Source organism: Gymnodraco acuticeps, unplaced genomic scaffold (genome assembly GCF_902827175.1).
Source record: "Gymnodraco acuticeps unplaced genomic scaffold, fGymAcu1.1, whole genome shotgun sequence".
Classification (NCBI taxonomy): Eukaryota; Metazoa; Chordata; class Actinopteri; order Perciformes; family Bathydraconidae; genus Gymnodraco; species Gymnodraco acuticeps.
Window position 1 is genome coordinate 159,113 of NW_022992357.1, and position 25,135 is coordinate 184,247.

General features: G+C 40.2%; 1 protein-coding gene across 31 annotated transcripts in view; it reads left to right on the forward strand.

Moving 5' to 3' along the window:
* Positions 1-25,135, forward strand: part of LOC117542190 (neurexin-1a) — a 301,076-nt gene that overhangs the window by 116,445 nt on the left and 159,496 nt on the right. For all 31 annotated transcript variants that reach the window (XM_034209679.1, XM_034209677.1, XM_034209680.1 and 28 more), the window contains 2 exons: positions 566-1,007; positions 10,031-10,414. In XM_034209679.1, the coding sequence (XP_034065570.1) occupies positions 566-1,007; positions 10,031-10,414 (826 nt within the window). The remainder of the gene's footprint in view (positions 1-565; positions 1,008-10,030; positions 10,415-25,135) is intronic.

Here is a 25,135-nt window from a genome sequence, read left to right on the forward strand (position 1 = left end):
CTGCCACTGTCTGTCACTTATGTCTTAGCTCTTCAGGGTTCGGCCTCTCAAAGGTTACATCACTAATGCACTTCATTGAATAAAGCACTCTAATGCCAAACCCTTTCTAACTGGTCTACAGTGTCTGAGAATACAAACTGCTTTTGATACAAGACATTCTGCATAGAAATATGCAAAGCAAATGTCAGTAATTTTTTATTTTCTTTAGAGAGTCGGATCTGTCATCAGCACACATGTATTCTAACAACAGGCTTCAACTGCATTCATCAGCATTTTACTTCACACATGCAAAGAAGAAAGCAGTTTTGATGTATCACTTGTATCTGAAGTTTCACACACAATTCCAGGAGAAGCTACTGTACCTGATCACATTTTGTTCCCCTCCCCTTTACCTTTTTTAAATTGAGACTATCTCTTCTTCTAGTCGACACACAAGCTAAAGTCAAAATAGAGGTCTCAACACTTCACCCAACCAGAATACTATATTTTGTGCAGGGTGATGTAAGCGACAATTGGTGCCACTTAAACGCAGTTCCTCACTTTCCCTTTTCTACTCTTAATTCAGGTTGTGTACAAAAACAATGATGTGAGGCTTGAGCTGTCCAGGATGGCGAAGCAGGGTGATCCCAAGATGAAGGTCCATGGTACTGTGGCGTTCAAGTGCGAGAATGTGGCCACTCTGGACCCCATCACATTCGAGACGCCAGAGTCCTTTATTGTCCTCAATAAGTGGAACGCTAAAAAGACGGGCTCCATCTCCTTCGACTTCCGCACCACAGAGCCCAACGGCCTTATCCTCTTCAGCCACGGCAAGCCCAAACAGCCGCCGAAGGATTCCAAGAATCCCCAGATTCTCAAGGTGGACTTCTTCGCCATTGAGATGCTGGATGGCCACCTGTACCTGCTGCTGGACATGGGCTCAGGGACCACCAAGACAAGGGCAGTCAATAAAAAGGTCAATGACGGCGAGTGGTACCATGTGGACTTCCAGCGAGATGGCAGATCAGGTAACTTTCCCATCTATTACTACAATCACAAGCCTAACAATATGCACTGTAACAGGGCTTCTGCTACTACATCGTTGTTACCCATTCAGTGTTGACCCATACAGTAGCTTTGGCTCTGTAAGTGCAGCTTGCAGAATTCACAAGACCAGCTCATCCGATTAACTTCTAACATGTTCAGTGCAGCCCTGTCACGATCTGTCTGTGTTGTGTTTTGTCTTGTCTTTTTCTGTCTTTGGTTTCCTGTTTTATTTTGAAAAGTGTTCACCTCCTGTTTTGCCTGTTGTTTTCTGTCTGTTTTCTCTCCCTGATTACCCGATTGTGTTCACCTGGTGCCCCTGTGTTTTCTCCTCCCTCCTCACCTGTCTCTTGTTTGTTTGATTAGTCATGTGTGCATTTAGGTTCTGTGTTTTCTGTTAGTCTTGGTTAGTTCCTTGTTGTAGTTTGACGTTGTTCACGGGGAAGAGTTCTGTTTTGCTCTGTCTTTAAGCCTTGAAATAAAGGTATTTTCTGTTTATCTGCATTTGGGTCCTGCCTGCTTCGCTCTCAACCCTGACAAGCCCCTTGGATCCTCTGCAATACTCCTGCCAAGTTTGAAGTGAATTGGACGAACGGTTCTTGAGCTATGCAGTAGCTTACGGTTATTCCTTCGATTATATTAATATAAGCCGTGCCAACAGCAATCGAGCAAACTTTGAAGGTCAGCTATAGCGAAACTGTATGGATGATCAAAACTATGAAAACCAGCTTGTTCCAATTATGTTTTCAACCTAATTTGAGGACAATACTTGAAGTTGTAGGAGGAAACGCCATGAAAAACAGATTTCGACCTAAATCAGAATGGCAAAAGAGTGATACATGTGCTAAATAGGCTTATACTGTATATAGATTTGTCTTTGCCCACAGTTTCCAGGAAAAAAGGAATCATAATTTCTTAGACTTGCTTTTTAAAAGTTACAAATGTAAAATCTTTTTTGTTTGCGCCAACAGCTGGCCAAATTGCACCACATTGAACTTTGCACTATTCTGGTCCCCCAGCAATGTACCCGCTAAGTGTGAAGTAGATCCGATGACCTGCTCTTTGTGTGAAGGACGTGCACAGTGACAGAGATGTTTCGCTTAATGATAGATTTGCACTGGATGCTTATTTTAAACCGTTCAGGACATACAATATAAAATATTTTGAGGACACTAACTTCACAGGGTGGTACCATGTGTCATAGATTATGATTCCAGAGTAAAATTTGCCACACAAATATGTTTCCCCTTCTCCTGTTGTGTCCTCTAAGCTCAGAGTTGCTCCCCTCTGGTTGCTGTTGATTTGCTTATCTAAGCAGCAATTTGTTAGTCTGTGCTTAGAGCCAAGGCCTCGCAATGTCATGCTGCAAATTAGATACTGTATACCCCTTGACCATATTTTCCACTCCATCTCAAGAGGTGGAAATTAGATTAACTGTTTCATTACCCCTCAAAGCAATACTGGGCTGTGGTCTAAATTGAGCTGTATACTTTGTTAGAATAGCTATAGAGCACATCCATGTGTTCTTTTAAATAATTCTACCTCTGACTGCACAACTCATTGAAGGTATTTTAAAAAAAAAAAAAAAGATAAACTCAAATACTCTGAGTTAGCTGAACACTATAATTGACAGTGCTGTGTTGATTTGATTCAGCTTAACACATGTGGGAAACAAAGAGCTGTGTGTGACTTCTCAAATAACATAAATCAACAACATTTAGTTACCGTAGACCAAGCGATAAGAAACGGTGTCTAAATTAGATCGTGTTCATTATCTTTCGAGTAACCTCCATCATCCACCCCCACACACAAACATGTGCGCACACACAAAAGCTATCAAACATCTTTTCTCGCTGTTCTCTCTGTCTACCCTGCCCAAGTTTCCATGGAAACAGGAGGTGGTCTCTCCCAGGCCTACAGTTACTGCACAGTGCTGAGCTGTGCACTAATGACATTTCAAAATAACTTGTCTCCCTTTCCTAAAGTCTAAGGCATCAGCTCTTGCATACTGGAGTGTAAATGGGACATAAAAAGGTCTGTATTATGATGACTTAGTAACAAGATGGTGATATTACCACACAGTGCACTCACAAAGTGTTGCAAATGATAACTACTTTATCTATGCTGACCCTACTAAACGTAAGTCCATTCAATTCTGCAAATATGAAGTCCTTAAATATATAAAATATCTATAAACTGCAAAAAGCTATTTTATTAAGGGTGTGTAATGATGTGTGTATGGCACTTTTAAATGGTACCATTTATAATTTTTCAGTTCCTTTTTACTGTAAAAGCCTCATGAAATCTCCATTCCCACAGGTTACTATAATGGTGCATTACATAGCAGTTTTGTGAATATCTAGTTATTTAGACATTTAAAAAAATGACAAAGTAATATTTTGATGGAATGATATTCTAGGTCATGCTCTAAACAATTTGTGACCTTTATAAAAGCCTGAAGGAGGATGGTCCATCTCTGTCAACATGTTATTTCACTATAGTCCACATGTGTAGCTCACAGCCTGTCCTCCTACAAAAAACGACCATATAGGTCGATTGTTCAGCAGCTAAATACGACCCAGAGTCACGTTTTAAAGTGTAGCACCTCTAGTGGTCGTGTAAGAAACAACATGCTCCTGTCGATTGCAAACGCTCCGGAGGGTCGTTTATTCACAAATTACCCTCTGGAAAATCCTAAATTGTGGAATAGTTTGGCCATTAAAATGCTTTTTTATTAGATTTCTAGTGAGAAGTGTATATTGTACTTTTATAATCTACGTCCAGTGGATGTGTAGGATCTACAGTTTGATAGATATACGAAGATAATTTGAGGTCTCGCCAGGAGAACGTGTACTGTATTCCATGTAAAGTTAGCATGGGTGAAAACAGTATTTCCGGTCTCGAAGTTTTCATAATAAAACCGGAAGTATTCCCCACACTGTCAAATGATTACACAGTGATATCTCCATTACTCATCCACTAAAAAACATCAGTTTATCCTTGTTAATTACACAATATTGATTGGTTTAAATTGTGTACAATGCTTTTGTGTTTTTAACCTTCGATTCGGAAAAACAAATAGTTTTTTCGGAGTTTAGACACTACAGAGTTTCCGAAGACACTACACTACCCAGAATCCCCCCAGCTATCGTTTGGGACTACAACATCCGCCTTGCTTTACAAACCCCGTGATTAGCCCTCAAGCTCTGTGATTGGATGTTGGAGTGGCAGTGCGACAAGGTTACGCCGAATGTCAAACAGCTCTTTGAAATGGAATGGAACCACGCCAGACTATCCAAAACTGGACTTGGACGGGTCCAGCCCAGCCCTCCCCCACAGAATTACATGTTTAATTATGCTGGCTATTGTGTGTTTCGCAATATGTTCTATGGCACGTCTCTACTGGGAATAGTAGTTTTATAAGACGTTTTCGTATTTCCCACAATTAGAAGTTGCCAGTATTAAACTGTATACATCCCTGGAGGTTTAGGGGATACGAAACACATTGGTGTTATCAAATGTAAAACATATCATTAATACATGGGTGAAAATTGCTTGTGCCCATAATGGGCAGCATTAATATACCCACATGACAGCTAAGGTCAGAAGAGCTTTATTTAACAGCTGGTCTTATGTCTGTGACCCCTCCTGTTGTTAATTGATGAGCCTGAAACATGCACTTGTCAAGGTTCAGATGCACATTTAGCAAATATGGTAGTAGCCATCGATCATCTTAAGATAAGATACTTTATTGATCCCAAGTTGGGAAATGTTTTTGTTACAGCAGCATGTACTACTTTGTTCTACTCCACTACAATTCAGAGGTCAACCTGGTATTTTTACTCTACTACATTTATTTTTGTCACTTTGCAGATTCTGATTAATGATGTGAAATATAAACAACCCTTAAATCAGACTTTCGTTACACCTGAGTAAAATTCAGCCTTATCAGTTTGTCTGTTTTGCACATCCTCCTGTTAATATCGTTGGATGTCCTGCACTAAACTGTTTTATTGTAGAGATCACAGTATCTTCTTGATATTTTATATTCTATATTTCTATCATTGACCCCTATTTTGTATGTAGGCTACTCTTAATATTGAAATGTTTTCATAAAAATTAAACTTATTCAACAACTAAATTCAATAACGTGCTTTAACCACTAGGAGGTACGGTTTAGACCAGTGGTCTAGTTAATAAAACATAATAATATCAAACATAATATGACTATTCACTTTATTGTGAAATTCAAACAGAACGGTAAAGGAAAAATACAGTTTCAGTCTCTCAATGTGAAGCTTATGCATTGTACCATACACTTTTATAGACCTGTAACAGTCAACTGTAGTTGGAAAGGTAGTTCAGAAAATCAGTAATATCTTTAAAAACTACAAAAAAATCCCTTTCTATCAGCTGTGCACCGTTATGGTGTAAATACAGACTATCTACTTATTGGATCAAATATAAAAGTCAGCCAAATTAGTGTTGATACTGCAAGGAGACGTATTGTGTGAAAAGAAATGGAAGATGTTGTTTAATTGTTGATATTTTATGGTCCACGTCACGTATTCAGTTTTGGCGGCATCTCTTCCAGTTTGTCAAAAGGTCTTCTGATCAGTGCTCTATAAATACATATCTACGGCAGATATGTAATATTTAATGCAGCCGAACCGTGTATTACAATGCCGTTATGTGATGACTTTCAAAGAGAAAAGCAAGAACACTCGGAATAAAGTATTATATTTAAAAAAAAAAAAAAGTTTTCCGATTTCATATCACATAAACACCATATCCCGACGTGCATTGCGGTGTGATTTTAGCCTATCAAAACCTCTGAAAAAAGAAATGTGTCTCTCAGAATCGAAAGAGAAAACCCTATGGGAAAAACACAAAAGCATTGTACACAATTTAAACCAATTAATGTCGTATAATTAACTAGGATAAACTGATGTTTTTTAGTGGATGAGTACTGCAGATATCACTGTTAAATCATTTGATCATTGGTTTTATTATGAAAACGTCGAGACCGGAAATACTGTTTTCAACCCGTAACTTTACATGGAAGCTTGCCGCATATACACGTTCTCCTGACGAAACCTCAAATCATCTTCGTAATATCTATCAAACTATAGATCCTACATAACGACTGGACGTGGATTCTAAAAGTACAATATATACTTCTCGCTAGAAATCTAATCATAAAGCGTTTTAATGGCCAAACTATCCTACAATTTAGGATTTTACAGAGAGGGTTATTTGTGAATAAACGACCATCTGTAACGTTTGCATTCAACGGGAGCACTAGAGGCCGACAACTTTAAAACGTAATTATAGGTCGTATTAAGCGCTTGAACAAACGACATATTTGGTCGTAATAAGGGCTTAAACAATCGACCCATTTGGTCGTATGAGTTGGAGGACTTGTTGGTAGCTCAGTAGAAAAAGCCCTGTCCCTCCTACGACATAACCTTAGCTCGGCTTGTGTCGGCACTTTTACACCCCAGCTCTAATTAGTACTACTGTTTTAATGATTTATAGAAATAAGATAATTTAAAAACATAAGAAAAGTACTCACTAGTCTTACAAGAGTGCGAGTCACAAAACATGCGGTTTGCTCTGCTTTTCATCTGTGTCAGATGTTTTATTAAAACACAACTCCAAATACATCGCTCAAAATGAAAATGAAAATCAACAGCCGGACATCAGCTGCTGCCGGGTCCTCCACGAGCTGCTCTTCGTGCAGCCGTGACAGTGCCTGATAACGATCCCTGCCCTATTTAGTTTAGCCGGCTCTTCCTGCAGGAAGCAAACTGTAAATGGACTCTCGCTCTCAGACAGCATCTTCTAACCTCAATGCATTAGAGACGCTGAGATACACTCTGCTTTTAAGTGAGGGCTTCTGGGCCGGGAGTGCTGTGGGTCACTCATCAGAGACATTACACGGACATTTCTCTGTTGAAGCCCCACTTCCTGCCAGGGCACACACAAACATGCACACACATACAGTACACAAACAGACACATAGGCAGAGATACAGACAACACATCGGCTCCATCCCCACAGCCCACTCGCAAGCTCTACAGAGAATCCAATCACATAGAGAGATTTGGCCGTATCGCCCTAACTGGATTGTAGTAATCCCCTGTCTGCCATGTTTTGGGGGTGTGCGAGTGGGGTTAGGGGACATCCTGCCAAGTTGAGCCGGGCTGCTGATGCAGAACAAGTATGAGAGAGATCTGAGATGTCCTTTGGAACTCTGACTTCAGATTTGATGATGGAGTAGCACTTACGGCTCAGGACACCGAGAAAGAAGGGGAGAACAGAAATGTGGTCGATGGGTTTTAGAGTGTCGTGAAATGCTGATCTTTGTCAACATTCTCATTTAACGCCTGCATCGTCATTTTAATCAACCCACCTTAGCTGTATGCCCTGTGCTTGCTTCTCTAGATATTACTTGCTGCTGCAACTTCCCTCATCTGCTTTCTTATCTGATATCATATACCCCTCCCTCATCTTCTCTCCAGACATCTTTATCTCCATGTTCCCATCTTGTTCTGTATCCATCTCCTCCTCTTTTATGCTCTGCAGCGTTCACAGAGACACTGCCTTTGTCCCCCTCTTGGCTATGACAACTGTTCCAAACATAGTCCGTCCTTCACTGTGTGCATGTCATATGGTTCCTATGCTTCTAGCCTGGTGATGGCACATGTCCCCATGGGATTATATAGTGCCTTCCGACTTAACATAGCTTGAATTTGTTTACACACTTTCTACAGGACTGTGACAAGTGAGCAGAACACTGAGCAAAAGCCTGAAAGATGCTGACAACCTTCTCTTGTCTCCCACTTACATCAATTTAGACAGACATGAATACTGTAGTCTTATCAGAATCAGAATCAGAAACGGGTTTATTGCCAGGTAGGTTCACACATACGAGGAATTTGACTTGATGTCATGGTGCATACATAAAATATAAAAGAAAAATCTAAAAAAGTACACAGATAGCGAACTATATTAAGAACACTGTAAACAAATATAGATAGATAGCAATAAAATAAAGTAAAGCAGTAATTTACAGCAAAATAGAATGTAGTGAATTATAGAATATGAAATATGTAGCCTACAGTAAGCAATATTTGAACAATATTTGAACATTGTGTGCATTAATGTAATGCTTATAGAGTCTATGGCATCCTTGTTTGCTGTAAACAACTATAAAAATACTTAAGTTTAGGTACCAATACCATGGGATTTAAAGAAGAGGATTAGAAAGTGTTTACTTTACAAACAATGGATCTTTTTGTACCACGGTTATTATGTGTTGAATGGTGAGATCTTCCATCATGATTCACGCTAACCACGCTGATCCTCATTCTTCAGATGGGCACCTGCTCTACTCAGAGAAAAGTTTCCTCGCTAATGAGTTTGATGTACTGAGCTCGTTAGCGATAACCTGAAGGGAGCTGTTCTGGCTGTGTGATGGGTGGCCTGTGCCAAGTGTGCAAAGCTTGGTAGTCACAACAGCTGTGGCTAGAGAGCGGGGGTAGTGGGTGGCGGCAGGAAAGTGCTGAAACAGATGCCGAGGGCCAAGACCCTGAGAAAAGAGTTGGAACATGTTAGTGGGACCAGGTTAATCATTGTGCACTAAGTCCTTAGCTGTCTCTCTCAAGCACCTTTACAATGAGCCTGGCTAACCTTGGCTATAAAGAAATTGCATAACCAGGGTTATTATTAACTTAGTGTTCTTTTTCTTTTGTTGCAGCGTTTAAGATTTTAACAGATTGAAAAAGGATAAAAAAAACACAATGAACTAGTCCTCTAATTGAAAACAGATACAGATATTTATCATACGTGTAATTAATTGTGATATGTACAATCATGCATGCTAATGGTAGCTGTAATGAAATGTGAAAGGCCCCATTTGATGTCTAATGTGTCTCTTAAATGTGCCAGGCAGCCCTGCTGAAACTTCATGTGTGGCTTAAGGCTTCTTTCCTAATATAAACACTTTAACTAAAAGAGCAACTTAAAAGCTGCACTTTTCTACCACATACAAGCAGTTCGGTCCCTGCCATTTAACCCGAGGCAATCAGCCAATGGCTCCTTCATATCTGCCACTCAAAATGCAAATTATAACTTCATGGCTATTCTATTTTTGAGCATCCTTAGCCTACTATTTCTCTATGACTCTCCCGGGCAGTGTCTGTGCCAATCCTCAGCACGGTATATAGATTACTGGATGAGGATGCGGGCAGTGGAGGGAGCCACCATTAATTAAAGGTCCACAATGGCTCCTGCACTGAGAGTAACAGATCCATATACAAATTAATCACCGGGTCTGAGTCCCACAGCAAGGCCTTCCTTTCCACAGCTTTACAGTCCAGTCATGTCCGCTGTTGTTTACCGTGCTCCAGATCGAGAATTAAACCTGAATGAGAGCGATAAATCATGGTGGGGAAACACACAAACTCTCACTGCAGGTTTATGTGTTGGAGAGGTAAACAGAGGGAGAGACAGGGTGAAAAAAACAGCCCGCAGTCCGTTAATCAAGTTCAAAAAGATGGCTATGATGTTTCTTTGTATTTGTTTTGTTGGCTGAAATGAAAGAAGGGGCAACGATTTTTCTTCCCTTCTCCTTTCTTTTTTATAACCACTGCTTTATAGATAAAGGAGATTTATAATGGGAAATCCAAGGATACTCTTAGGGATCCTAGATTAGGCTACTAATAGACTAGCTGTCCCATGATTAATGTGTCTTATCAACACTCATCAGTCATTGTAAATGAAGAAAATCCAACCTTGTCCAGATGGATAACACCAATTAAGCTCATTTCTTCATCAAACCGTCTTTAATTGGGGCTTCCATACATGTTTGTGTTACTGCAGGGCAGATAATGTTTTTAACTACAGTCACCAGGGGTTATAATGTGTTAATCAGTTCTATAACCGAAAGGGTTGTTTAAAAAAGGCGAAATAAACATATGCACATTTTTCCAATTTTGTTTAGGTACCATTTCTATCAACACCCTCCGTACTGCCTACACAGCCCCTGGAGAAAGTGAGATCCTGGACTTGGATGAGAATCTCTACCTCGGGGGTCTGCCAGAGAACAAAATGGGGCTGGTGTTCCCCACTGAGGTGTGGACAGCACTACTGAACTACGGCTACGTGGGCTGCATCCGGGATCTATTCATTGACGGACAGAGTAAGGATATCCGGCGCCTGGCCGAGGTCCAGAAGGCTGCCGGGGTCAAGCCCTCCTGCTCCAAGGAGCCTCCCAAACAGTGTTTGAGCAACCCCTGCCAAAACAATGGGGTCTGTAGAGAGGGCTGGAACCGCTATGTGTGCGACTGCTCTGGGACTGGATACCTGGGACGCTCCTGTGAAAGAGGTAGGACTTTGTTTTTATGTACAGAGCTGTTTAGAAGCATATCATCTGTCTGGTACGCATAGCCTGGATTTACCAGTGTGAAATGTTGACTATGCAACTAAAGACTTGAATATAATTGAATTCCAAGACAACCAGAATACTTTCATTATATTCACTTTGGAACAGTGATGTTGATACGTTTTCATAAAGTGAGTTTCTGAGACCTGCAGGCGCTCTTTTCAGTGGGTCATCTCGCTTTACACCTCTAGCGATATAGAGAAGATGAAGAGAACCACTTATATAAAAAACACTTGACACACCGCTCACAAGCTTTGATCCTCATGGTACTATGGTGTGAAAATGGCCAAGGCCGGGTGTAAGTGCATTTCGCGCACATGTTACGTCGTTTGTGAGTGGAGCGTAATGCATGGTCACAACAAGCGAGTGGATGAGTGACAGAGCGGATCAACTGCTTGCTGTAGGGTGCACCTGCTGGATGTATAGATAATAACTGAAATGTGTGCTCTCAGATTTAAATGAGATGCAGGACATCACTGTTAGATTTAACATGTCTAATTCACGTAAAAAGCATATCCAGACAAAAGGAGGAGGCCGGAAGGATTTGTTTGTATCTAGGCTGATAGTTGAACATCAGCAGCTCTCAAGCAGCAAAGTGAAAGTAATACCAGACAGATAAGAAAGTGTTCACGTGGAGACAGACAGCCACAGAGAGGCAGACAGAATGAGTCAGGATGCGTAGTGTTGACTGCCTGATGTTAGACTATGTTGAGTGGCAGGTAACTGATGCACCGCTGAGACACTGCTGGTCACGTCCACCATGCACACTGGCCTGTAAATTGGCTGTCTTCTGCTAACCATTTGGCTCATCAAACCACTCGCTCATGACCAGACCTGGTGCAGAATACTTATCCCTCCGTCCTCCAGAGAAGAGAAATAGGAGAAGTGAGTGTCACACAGTGAACTCTTATAGCTCCATGTCTCAGCTGGAGCCGACATAAACCTGACTCTGCAGTAGTTTATTACTTTGAAAGTGCAGTTTTTGAAGCTGCTCATAATAAAATAAAATCTCAGAGTCCTCAGCAGTGTTTCATGTTGTTAGAGTTATAACTTATGACGTTATATCCAAGATTTGTTTGTGGATGTCTATAGTACTACTGTAACCGTAGACATTTGAGTGAAGTTACCCCTGAGATACTGTACAACATGTTCTTTTACTGCATTGCTATTTTAAAAATCTAAAAAGATTATACCATATCTGTTATGTAGTTGTAAACCAACAAGTCTTAAGGATATTTATGTGTGCACTAATTCAAAGCTCAACATGGTCCTGTGGTTTCTGCCTTTTCAGCATTCGCTTGTTGAACTTTTGGACCAGGGGATTGCCCTCTGACCTGTTTGATTCAAATCTAACCAGCTCTATGAGCAAGCATAATCCTTCAATTGCTAATATAATCTGCTTTTAAGGCAATTATTTTCTGAGTACAATTAGACTTTCACACTTTAATTTACTTAATCAGACTTTTTCTTTATTTAAAAAACATATAGTTTTCAGCTCAATCACTGAGGGGCTTATTACCATTTTCATTTGCTATTCATTCATTTATAATAACCAATCTGCCAAAGGGGACATTGACTGTATGTAAAATTACTGTATACAGTCAATTTACAATGAATACATTATGGAAATGTTTTACCTTGAATAATACATTGTATGCACTATATCCTTAGGTACCTTATGCTAGGATTGCACTTGAGTGGTAAAACTGTTAGGATGCAGCAATACGTTGTGAGTCTTCATCGCAAACAGAGCGAAAGCTGCAGATGAGGAAAAAACAGTTAACATATGCATAATCAAGGCAAATGTCAAAAGGAGCCCAAGCATGTCACACTGTTATCACAGCGTGATGCATCTGCACATTGAGCGCAGCAGGAACAGGTTCTCTCACCGGGGAAAAAATTAACTCCAGTTTGATTGTAACACATCCCACGCAGTTACATGTGTCATCTTAAGCGTGTTCCTCTCCTATAGCTCAAATCACTCACCTTCTAAAATGGTGTTGCCTACTATATATCCTGTAATTAAGATGTAAGACATATCTGGCTGAGGCGCTAATGATACGGCTGCATGCTGATAGACATCTGCTGAGTCAAATGGAAGCAAAGTACAAGAAAAGCACGCACTGGAAAGATCTCCTGTGTAAGGGAAACCTCTGTGTAGCAGCAATGCAGTGGGAGTCACCGACTCAGGAAAGAGACACGGTAGAGCAGAAGCTTTGATGTCAAACACTGATGATTTATTTGGAGTTTCGGCCGGAAGATTCACATCACAAGTCACAGCAGTCACGGTGAGACTGCACGGGTGGGTTGCCACGTCAATTCTGGAGCGCCTCTCTCTCGTTAGCCCATTTAACTGGTTTCACAGAGAGTAATCAACATATTTTGATAAGATAGCTTAGACCAGGGGTGTCAAACTCAAGGCCCGGGGGCCAAATCCGGCCCGCGACTTCATTTTATGTGGCCCGCAAGAGCTTGCAAAGAATATAATACGTTTATTATACGGTTGCATACTACTTTACAGTATATCTATATATGTTCATTTTAATTAATTTCTTATTTTATAGTTATTTATTTATCTTTTTTTTTATCTTTGATTTATCCTTAATTGTATTCATCTGTGTGAATCTGTGCTGTCCTGTTTTTCAATCTCACCCTGTTGCTGTTAAACAACTGCATTTCCCCACGGGGATTAATAAAGGTCCATCTTATCTTATTTTACAGAAGCATGTTGCCCATAAACTACATGTCCCACAATGCATCTCATGTTGTGACATGCCACTGAAGAGACTTTCAATTGTTTGCCTATAGACTTCTGCTTTCAGACGTAGTTAATTATGAAGTTATTACCCTATCCAATAATAATCCAATGCAGAGGCAATAATATAATATAATACATTATTTCATATATATTATGTATTTATATATGTATATTTATATAGTTACAACCGACCCTTTGAGTGCAACCATAATGGTAATGTGGCCCATGATGAAATTTAGTTTGACACCCCTGGCTTAGACAGTTGGGCACACTGAGTCACTTGCATCCGTCACTTATGGCCTCGAAGATTTCATACCTTGGAGTCCACAAACAACAAAGAAGGAAGTGTCCCAGTGCACCCACAACAACAGACCATATGTGACCTAGTGTTGCCCGGTCACAGAATGGGAACAATAACATTATGGCTGAAGCACCCTGTCTCCTTAAAGGAGATAACAGACGTCAGGGTTGGTCATGTACGTCATATCTAGGAGTCTAGGACAATTATTTCCCTAACAGTCTTCTCTTTTTATCATTTATGATAACCTAAAAACATTAGTCTAATAATAATTTGGTCAATACTTAACTCCATAGGCGTCTCTAGATTTGAGTGTGGTCTCACCTTACATTAATTACATCACAAAGTAGAATAAGATTGAAACATTCAATCACAATGATTGATACAGCCAATCATAATAGGAAAAATCCTCTCTCATCAGTGTTTGATCATCTTTCGTCAAAAGCATAATAATGAACACACATAAAACACAGATGCATAAATAGCTAAATATTTGTTTTAAACTAATATCTTTTATCATTTACCATTAGTTAATTTCACTCATCAAACTATAAAATCAAAACCAGCTTGCCGCTTTAAAGATTTACTTCAAGGCAATCACTAGTCAAAAGCATTTTAAAACTTAGGATCCTAAGAAATCCAGCTAAGGTATACAATTCACAGTTGTGATTTGATCAATCTGTAATCTGCAAAAGTGCACTGTCCTCAATTTTAGGATTACTTTTAAATTTACTTAAATACGCTTTAGTCAAGAGTAAGGCACTTAGTCAAATCAATACATTCATTTTAGTCAAGTACATTGTTCAAAATCTGAAAAGGAAAAGTTAGGCAAATATTCAAAGACTTTTGTAAAAACCTGGAAAGGAAGGATTAAACATTCTTAAAACGTGAATTATTACATTTGTGAATGCTACCACTGATCTGTACCAAATTAAGTCTATCAATTATTCCTATTAGCCGTACTTACCTGAGCATCTACTTATGGTACTTGGAAAGGATTCTTCTGTGTTTATCTAATGTTGAATATAGAATATAAATTTCTTTAAATTATACTTCTCTAATTTGAGGATCAAATATGCTACATAATTGTTATATGAGATATTATAAATATTTGTTTTGGGCCAAAACTGAAATTAATCCAGTACTTGAAACATCATTGTAGGTCTTTCTGTGCATGGATAATACATTAAAGAGTAGTGTTGTTAAGCCTGATTGCTGGACGATTAAGGATATTAACATTATCTGTGATAATAGTAGAAATATCTTATTATTCAATACTTTATAATCTGAAAATATTAATTAATTAATTTTGTTTAGTGCGAAAGTGTAATCTGATCCGGCAAAAATATATTAATCACCACTATTCAACACATGTCTGGTCATTGGAAATATAAAAACAGTCATTAATTGTACATCTGTAAACATCCAAGATATAAAATCAATTCAAAGTTCATCTTTGTACGAGAGCTGGAAGAACTTGTCCTTCAGTCTTTCTGACTCGTTCTCCTCCTCTCTTTATGACAAAGAGTGTCTGGTGTGTGTAAAGGCATCCTGATACTGTAGATTAGCACTGAGGTGCTGATTGGCTCAAAACTCTTCATCATCAGAGCGCCATATTTCAACCCCCCATTTGCTCTGCTTTTGTGTGGCTCATTCAGTGAGCACTGTAGTTGATCCCCCAGTGAAACGGAGGCTCATCCGCCTGCATTCCTTCTGCTATCTGCTTGAGAGCAGTGCAACTGCGTATTCCAAGTGGCGCATCCAGGTCTCCCCCCGTGATGGGAGAGGTTAGGAAGACATCTGCTCCTCCAAGAAACAAGGAACCTTGTATGAAGCCTCTGAAGCCCACGCTCGTCCTGCAGGGTTGTCTGCTTGAGCCCACCGAGCAGAAAGGTGAAGAAGCATCCCATCTCCTCAGATAGTTGAAGATTAGAATCCTCTCATCTCAAACGACCTCGTGCCTCCTTGCCCGTGGCTGGGGGTGCCCTCTGCAGCCGGAGAGTGTGACCCTCTCTCTCTGACCCTTGGCCTTCAGAGCTGTCCTAGTTATTGGGTTAACACTTGATAGGGATGTTTTCCTGAGTGCAGACAACTCAAAGTAATGGATTAGCACATTATCATTTAATTACAAAAATAGGATAGGCCCCTCAGAATTATTTGGGAGCCTTCCTGACACATGCACATGCATAAATGTAAGGTTTGTGTTAGTCATTTAACATGCAAGAATCATATACTCATCAGTCCAAAGCAGAGAAATGTTATTTTAAGTTGAAGGCGAGCTAGTCCCTGTGGATATAACCCCTTCTCAATTATTCTAAATGTTATATTAATTCACCATTTACCGTTTGATAACATATTAGTTTATCAGAAATATTTTTTTCTCTTCCATAAAACAGGTTTGAGAAATAAATGTTCCAATATAAAATCAATTACACAATATAATTGACTCTTCCCTCCCTTTTCTTACATATGTCACACATGAAATAATAACTTAGGAGTCTATTTAAGCATGGTGTAGTTTATAATCTATTACTCGAGAAGACTCCGTATCACCTGTGTGCAGCTTACAAAAAAACAATTGTGAGAAACATATATTATGCAGGAAATGTATACCTTTGTTGAAAAACAAAGCATATCTGATTTGGGAGGAAAAGCTTCATCCCCGCTAACATCTGAGTCACTACTGAAGGCATAGCATGAATGGAATTGGGTGTCTGAGGGTGTCACTACTGAGAAACGTCAAACAAATTCAAAACCTTACATTTGAAAACAGGTTTGCATTCCTCCACTTAAAGTGACGTTATCATTGGAAACAATAAAAGATAATTGTTTTGATGTAGAATCTATCAATTGAATCGTTCGAGCAGAACAGAATGGTTGTATTGTAGCCTGAGTACCGTGCAGCTTCTAGTTTTTACCAGGTGGAAACATTGTCCATATTCAATTCAATTCAAAACCTTTATTTATCCAGGTAAAATCCCATTGAGATCAATGATCTCTTTTTCAAGGGAGACCTGCAGCAGTAGGTTCCACAAGAAGACATAAACAACAGAACAACAAAAGGACATCATACAGCAAAATGTACAGGGATTACAATTTACATATTTAACCACAAGTACAGGTACCAACAGCATCTGATTTTGTAGCATCCAACCGAGCTTTAAAAACATGTAGTGGTACTAGCTTGGTAATTTTCCATTCTTTTTGCAGACTGTTCCATGTTAGTGGAGCTGCACATCTAAAAGCTTTCTTCCCTAAGACAGTCCTAGCACTTGGCACATTTAATAAAACCACAGCATGCGATCTCAGGCAATAAGTACTTTCAATTCGCAGAGAGATCAGGGAGCAGATATAAGATGGTAGTTTATCCAACATGGCTTTGTAAATGAAAAAGTACCAGTGACTGAGCCTCCGTACAGTAAGTGATGGCATAACCGCCTTGGTATACAGGGTACAGTGATGCGTAAGTGCTTTACAATTTGTCATAAATCTCAGTGCACTGTGATACGCAGCATCTAACTTGCTCAGGTAATTGGCAGGTGCATTCATATATAACAAATCACCATAGTCCAGCACAGGTAAAAAGGTCACAGTGTCTAGCCTTTTCCTGGCCTCAAGCGAGAAACAGGACTTATTTCTGTAAAAGAAACCTAGCCTAACCCTCAGCTTTTTAAGCAGGTTATTGACATGAAGTTTAAAAGTGAGACAGTCATCAAGCCAGATACCCAAGTATTTGTAACAGGTAACCACTTCAAGTTGTATTTCTTGCGTAGTTACAATATCCAAAGCAGTCTCTGGTGTATTTTTAGCTTTAGCTTTAGAAAAGAGCATTACCTTGGTTTTATCCACATTTAAAAGAAGCTTAAGCTCAGAGAGCTGAGCCTGAATAATGTTAAAAACAGCCTGTAATTTAACAACAGCCTCGTTAATCGAGGGACCTGCACAGTACATAACGGTATCGTCCGCATAAAAATGTAAGGTTGCTCCTTCGACATTTTCACCTAAACTATTAATATAGATAGAGAATAATAGCGGACCTAAAACTGAACCTTGTGGTACACCATTAGTGATGTTTAACCACTCAGAAGACAGCCCATCAAACTGAACACATTGGGACCTTTCAGAGAGGTAGTTTACAAACCAACCCTACTGCATGGCTGGACATGCCTATACTGACCAGCCTTTGCTTCAAAATGCAATGATCGACAGTATCAAAAGCTTTGGATAGGTCAACAAATAGAGCTGCACAACTCTGCTTATTATCTAAAATACTCGTAATATCATTTACCACTTTCATTGTGGCAGTGATGGTGCTATGTTGCTTTCTGAAGCCTGACTGATGTTTAGACAGGATGTCATTGTTACATAAAAACACCTTTACCTGTTCACTCACTAAGCATTCAAGAACCTTGGCCAGAACTGACAACTTAGAGATGGGTCTATAATTGTTTAATAAGGTGGCCTCCCCTCCTTTTAGTAGTGGCAGGACATAAGCTGACTTCCATACTTTTGGGATTTTGTTCGTGCTGTGAGAGAGGTTAAAAAGAGTAGTAAGAGGTGGAGCAATAACATCTGCAGCTATCTTTAAAAAGAAAGGTTCTACGTTGTCCGGACCAGCCGGCTTTTTAGGATCTAGCTTGGTTAAGACTTCACGAACAACATCAACAGTAAAAGGAGTAAAACTGAAGGGGTTTTCCAGACCACATTGTTCTGAGTCACCGACTGTGGTGTTCACAGAAGCAGAATTAGAAACAGAATGAAACAGAGAGCCACAGGACACAAAATGCTCATTAAAACAATTTAGTATGGTGGCCCTATCCGATATAGTGCCAGATACTGTGGTAAGGCACGGAGGTAGCTCATTACGGATATCACCGGTGGATATCGATTTGATGGCTTTCCAGAATTTTCTAGGGTTGTTCAGGTTCTTTGTGGTAACTGACAGATAATACTTAGATTTAGCACTTTTGACATGTGAAGTGAAGCTATTTCTTAGCTGCTTAAAACGCAGCCATTCTACCTCTGAGCCTGAATTCCTAGCCTTTGCCCAGGCCTTGTTTCTCTCATGTAGGAGAATAGATAATTCAGCAGAAAACCAAGGATTGTCTCGTCCCTTCACTCTAAATTTACGCAGGGGTGCATGTCTATCTATAATTTCCATAAAACCAAGATAAAAATAAGACCATGCGGTTTCTACATCAGCACACAGATCGATTTTTCCCCAATCAAACCCAAACAGATCATGCACAAAACCCTGCTCCACAAAATGTTTGATGTCTCTCTTGATGATAATACGAGGTTTAACCTTTTGGACCTTAGTGTCCCTAATTGTGGCTACAACACAGTGGTCACTCAGATCATTCGCAAATACTCCCACAGCTGAGTATTTATAGGGAACATTAGTTAAAATGAGATCAATTAGGGAGGATTTATTTGGGGACTTAATATTAGGGCGAGTAGGACTGTCAACAATCTGAGTAACATTTAAAGAGATACAAAGGTTTTTAAATCCTCTGACACTGCAGTTAACCAGTCCCAGTTAAAATCTCCAAGTAGCACTATTTCCTTGTAGTCTAGTTGCGATAAAATATTTGCTAGTGAAGACAAGGAGTCTTTGACAGCTGAGGGGGGTCTGTAACAGCCCACGACCATGACCTGTTGACCCTTTGCCACTTCTATATTTAAGGCTAAAAATTCAAATTGCTTACTGATAGATTTGGAAACTACAGCGGTTACACTGAACTTATTCTTAACATAAATGGCAACGCCGCCACCTTTATTATTATTATATATAATGTGAATAAATGTAGAACTAAGAGGCCCCTGACATTAGGCCTATTTTAAAAATAGTAGGGGCTTTTAACAGCTTGCCAACCTACAGGCATCCCCTTTATAGCAGTATGAATAGCTTTAAAAAACAAACAACCCACTCTGTGGTAACGAGAGTCATATTTCTGAACCAAATGCCCTAAGTGAAGCCGTTAGTCTCATCTGACTGACCCAAGGGTTGGTGCTGGTGTGACAGGGAGGCTTCCAGGTGTTCAAAGCAGATGTCAAGCTTTCAGTTCATGGCTCGGTGGGGGGGAGCAGACCCACGTGAGACAATATCAACGGCTGTAATGTTCAGTTTGAGGAGCGTCATTCTCTCTGGGAGCAGGAATTGGTGTCCATTCTCGGACCAGACCATTAATGTCATTTCATGTAGAGCAGCCATAGCATCTCTGTGACTGCACTCAGCCGGACTGTAGCAGGGTAGAACTGGGTGACTCTTAGTGAAGCCGTCCAAGGCCATAGACAAAATGGAACCACGTACCAACAAAAGGGACACAAGGTCATCAATGTCTCTCTTTACCATTGGCCTAATTGCACAACAAATGAGTGGAACAAAATGTGGAACATTAATCCATCATGTGAAATGTTGAGTTAATCTAAATAATTACTTATGGGTTGAAATCAAATTAACATTAACATTAGAACTAAAGTCAGTCAAAATTGGACTTGCACGGATCAGAATCTAAGCAATACACAATTTTCCCAGCTCTGTAATGAAAAGGATAACAAGATTAGGTATATTACAGGAGTGTTAAAACACCCAAACATGCACACTTATCTTATTCTAGTAGAGATTAGAGGACAAGGTCTAATGTTGTGAACAAAATGATCAAGTCAAAGTTATTTTATTTATTCTATGTTATGTACCACATTTAATTTAACAATTAATCTTGAATTACTAATAACTTTAAAGAAGGCAACAATTTACAATTTGGATGAAGTGAATACTTATCCAAAGTGTGTGTGTGTGTGTGTGTGTGTGTGTGTGTGTGTGTGTGTGTGTGTGTGTGTGTGTGTGTGTGTGTGTGTGTGTGTGTGTGTGTGTGTGTGTGTGTGTGTGTGTGTGTGTGTGTGTGTGTGTGTGTGTGTGTGTGTGTGTGTGTGTGTGTGTGTGTGTGTGTGTGTGCCCAAGGTTTAAAACATTTGGGACAGCAGTGAAAATGTTATGAGAATAAATCAAAGCACTTGCACATTAATTAAATACATTTGACATTTAGCTCGAGCTGGGTTCAATACTTTTCTTTATGGTATTTAAAATTGGGCTCGAGTAGAACCCCTGGATTTGGCTTGCAACACAAAAGTGATACCGAGTCTCTGTAGGACTTGGAAGTGTTATGATTCAAAGTGCCTGTGAAAGAGAGGCCCTTGGAAAACAACTATCTATTTTGTAACTGTAATGACTTATTTTAAAGAGATTGCAACATTATACTTTTTTGAAGAATTGCTCAATTAATTTAACACATTTATTATGCACACAATAAAAACTTCAACAAATATATTGATCCTGGCTTAACCAGCGACCTTTACTCTATTGTTCATAAGCTCGGTTTCAGAAAACTTGTCAGTAGTTTAACAACTATTTTAATTTTAGTAATGTCTATAGAGACCAATTGGTTGATACGAGAAATAATTTGAAGCAGTTTAATAAAGACTATTTGTAAAACTGTAACTGAACTTCAACTTGTATTAATTACCTGATTCCAGTGGCCAGTTGGAACAGATAATCAACAAAGTTTCCATTTTGCAGCAACAGCACAAAAGGTTTCAACAACAATTAGTATTATGTCTGAGTCTACTGTAGTTCTGTCTTATCTGCTTTGTTTCGGAATGTGTTCAATACACTACGTTTTTATTCATTATTACCATACAATACATAGATCTAAGAATAAATTAAACAAATAATACAACATTGACCTAAAAAAAGAGATTTTGCAACCCTGATCTCCTCAGGCAGGTCTTTACGACCAGTAGTGATGCCTCTGAGGGTCTCGGGGCGCAGGACGGGGCATAGGGTTTATACAAGGTCACAAAGATATCTTAACATTCCAGCAATACCATTTAAGAATGGATTCTTAAAGCAATATAATCTTCTTTTCTTCTTACACCTACAGCGCACACCCTGAACAGTGTGCTTCCTGTTGCAGATGCAGGACATAAAAACACTCTTTTGCTATTTATTTTCATTTTGAAGCACATTTATACGACCAGAATTTTGCTTTACATCTTTATATTATTTATTTTTCTCAAGTCATTTACTTTTGGTGAGATAACTAAAGTTTAGTTCATTTTACCCTGTCTATGGACTGATTCATTATTAGTTGTTACAAAACATACACAAGACGGCGGGACAAACCAATATAGACCCCCCATACAAACAATCAGACAAATAAAACATGAACTCGTAATAAACACCAGCGCGACAGCAAAGCTCATCCAGCTCAATTTAGTCCGAATTAAGAGGTTTCAGAGGGGGTGGGGAATTGTAGATGGGGCGCCTTGACTCGCGCGTCCACCCTTGTATACAAGTCATAGATCGGTGCCTGAAAGCCGTCCAAGAGCGATAACTAGCTTATCCTCTTGCGACACCACTACTCTTTTCTAGTGGCGCTGTGCCCCCCCGATCGGAGCCGACAGACTTTTCCCTCTTCCCTTTCTCTCCAACAAAAGCCCAGTTGACTGTAGTCCGACACGACCAGCCTATACACTTGCTATCGAGTTCATCACAACGATTTTGCTCTATACTTGCCTGCCACTACCCACCCCGTGATCAATTAGCCTATAATTTTATGTATGCACTCCTGACCGCCACCTGCTCCTCAATGTGTAGGGAACTGTGGCGCATCGGGTGATGCACGCACCTCGCGCTGCCCCGTCTTACCATGAGAAAGCAGTCCCAAACAACGAGTGCTTTTTAGACCATCTCGTTTTTAATAGAGACGGCGGTGTTGTGAGTTAAAGCTATAGACAAAAGGCTGTGACTTTCTCCCTCTCAACCGCACTTCTCCAGCCCCACAAACACGGGGGGGTTTTACACACACACACCCGCGGCTGCAGCTGGAGCCGTGTTTTACAGAGAGGCGATAGCAGTAATATCTCCGGCTGCTTATTTTCAACTTGCTGTGTTGGCCGCTGAAACCCCCAGAATTCGGCGATTTGTCCAATACAAATCTTTACATTGCTTTCACACAGAAGCTCCACTTCACTGATGCCTTTCTTTAAGGTCTCTCTAAACATGAGCTGTGTATGCTTGTATGGCACTTCCGTCCCGAGCAGCACACACAGAGGAAATCAGCCAGGACTGAGTCCCCAGACACTGATCCCCTGGGTTTATTATCCCCAAATGTTCATTAACCAAAAACGAAACACAGCCGCTCAGTTTCACAGGTAATTTTTAGGATACCGTCAATCACAGATTCTGGTAAGGCAATGTCCAAATGTAGATTTGAAATTACACTTACCAGTTCTGAAGATTTGTTGGTATCCTGCCGACAACGCCAATTTGTAAGGGAAACTTCTGTGTAGCAGCAATGCAGTGGGAGTTACCGACTCAGGAAAGAGACACGGTAGAGCAGGAGCTTTGATGTCAAACACTGGAGGTTTATTTGGAGTTTCGGCCAGAGGATTCACATCACAAGTCACAGCAGTCACAGTGAGACTGCACGGGTGGGTTGCCACTTCAATTCTGGAGCGCCTCTCTCTCGTTAGCCCATTTAACTGGTTTCACAGAGAGTAATCAACATATTTTGATAAGATAGCTTAGACAGTTGGGCACACTGAGTCACTTGCATCCGCCACTTATGGCCTCGAAGATTTCATACCTTGGAGTCCACAAACAACAAAGAAGGAAGTGTCCCAGTGCACCCACAACAACAGACCATCTGTGACCTAGTGTTGCCCGGTCACAGAATGGGAACAATAACATTATGGCTGAAGCAGCCTGTCTCCTTAAAGGAGATAACAGACGTCAGGGTTGGTCATGTACGTCATATCTAGGAGTCTAGGACAATTATTTCCCTAACATCCTGTTTGTGGCACACCAAGAAGATAACGTGATTTCTGAAAAAATCATCAGTTAGGCCTGGCTTTCTTTCTCCTCATTGTACTTTCATTCTTGCTAATGAGTAGACAGGAATCAGGGCACAGTACATGAGGGAGGTGGAGTGGGCATTGGGCACAGATCGTTTCACTTCAATGTTATAGATTCAGAAAGATATATTCCACTGTTGACTACATCTGAAAACAAAAGCAGAACACTTGCAGCTCTGTTTTGAAACTACTTAACAGAAAGTATTGCATGTTGCAAAGTTATCTGCTACTGTGACCCCTTTCCTTCCTCGGAACACTGAAGGGTCTTAAGGCGTCTTGGCTCCTCTGTCCAAAACTGGGTTTCTGGATGTATTTATCTATGTATGAGACCAGCATCTAAGAGTGTGAGTGGGAGCAGTGGCATAGAGGATGGGCCCTGGCGTTTTTCCAGCTGTTTTGATGGCTCCAGATTGCCTCTGCGCTGGTAGAATGAAGCAGGCACCAGCAGGCCGAGGAGCTGTCAAAAGAATTACCCCAGCTCTCACTTATCCATGCATGGTGTACCACCCCGTGGCAAAATACAGCTACTGCATATGGCGGAGGAGGAGGACAACAACGAGTGGAAGGAACAGGAGGTGGAGCTTCGATAGAGAACCATCGAGCGATTTTGAGAGATTTTAATTAAGCATACAAAGCAATTTTCCCCCTTGCATCCCAAATGTCTTCCCCTTCATTGTTCCTCGAGTTGCTAATTAGCCCAAATATTAGTCTTGCAGTGTGAGGCTAAGGCAGCCTCCCAGATGGTGTAATAGGTGCGTTGCAGCACATGCACGTATTCCCTAACGAGACATGACATGCTGGATTCCTACACTGACAGCAGCTGCACTATACCACATGCACAGGCTGCTGCAGATGGATGTGCTTACAGATACGCACATTGAATATAGATAGATGTTGAAGATTTACATGTCAATACACAAGTCACTGCACACCACATCGGCTATACACACATACAACCTGCTGACTTTGCACGTTAGATAAGTCTTGTGCAGAATGTTATTGCATAATAATGCCCTCAAAGGGTATTATGGCTGAGTTTAGCATTAAAAGAGGTTTTAACCATGCTTTTTGACAGCATACTGTGTGTTAGTCAACAATCTTTTTAATATAGTAAAAATGAGAAAAGACTGGTTGTCTCGTGCCTTAAGCGATGTTCACAGGTGTGCTGAAAATTGGATGAACAACAGAACACCTGACAGTTTGAACAATGTCAGGGGCTTGATATTAACATTTTTGTTTGTTCACAGACCCAAAGGAACTTACGAAACGTCTAAGCCTTTGTCAAAGGAATACAGTGCGTATAAGCTGTAGATTACAGCTTTGTATGTCTGATTTCTAAAACTTGTTATAATAGGTATGTTGAGAAACCTTTAGAGAACAGCTAAGACCAAAGACTGAAGCTTGACTTGCAAATCAATAAACCTGGAGGGAATGCTCCTTTTTAATAGTCTCAATGGGCTGAAAAACCTCATTCTAAATATTTACCATCTTGGCACTCACATGTATTCTTGAGAGCACGAGCTGAAGTCACACGTAGCACCACTGCAGTAGACACACTGATCCATTTTCTATCTTTGCTCTCATTTCGTGGCCCTAATAAAGGGGCCATATTGTCACAGGGCAGCAGATGTGAAGTTGGCCTCTATCGATGTTGTTTCTTTCTGAATAGAGAATAGTTTCCCTTTGGAAA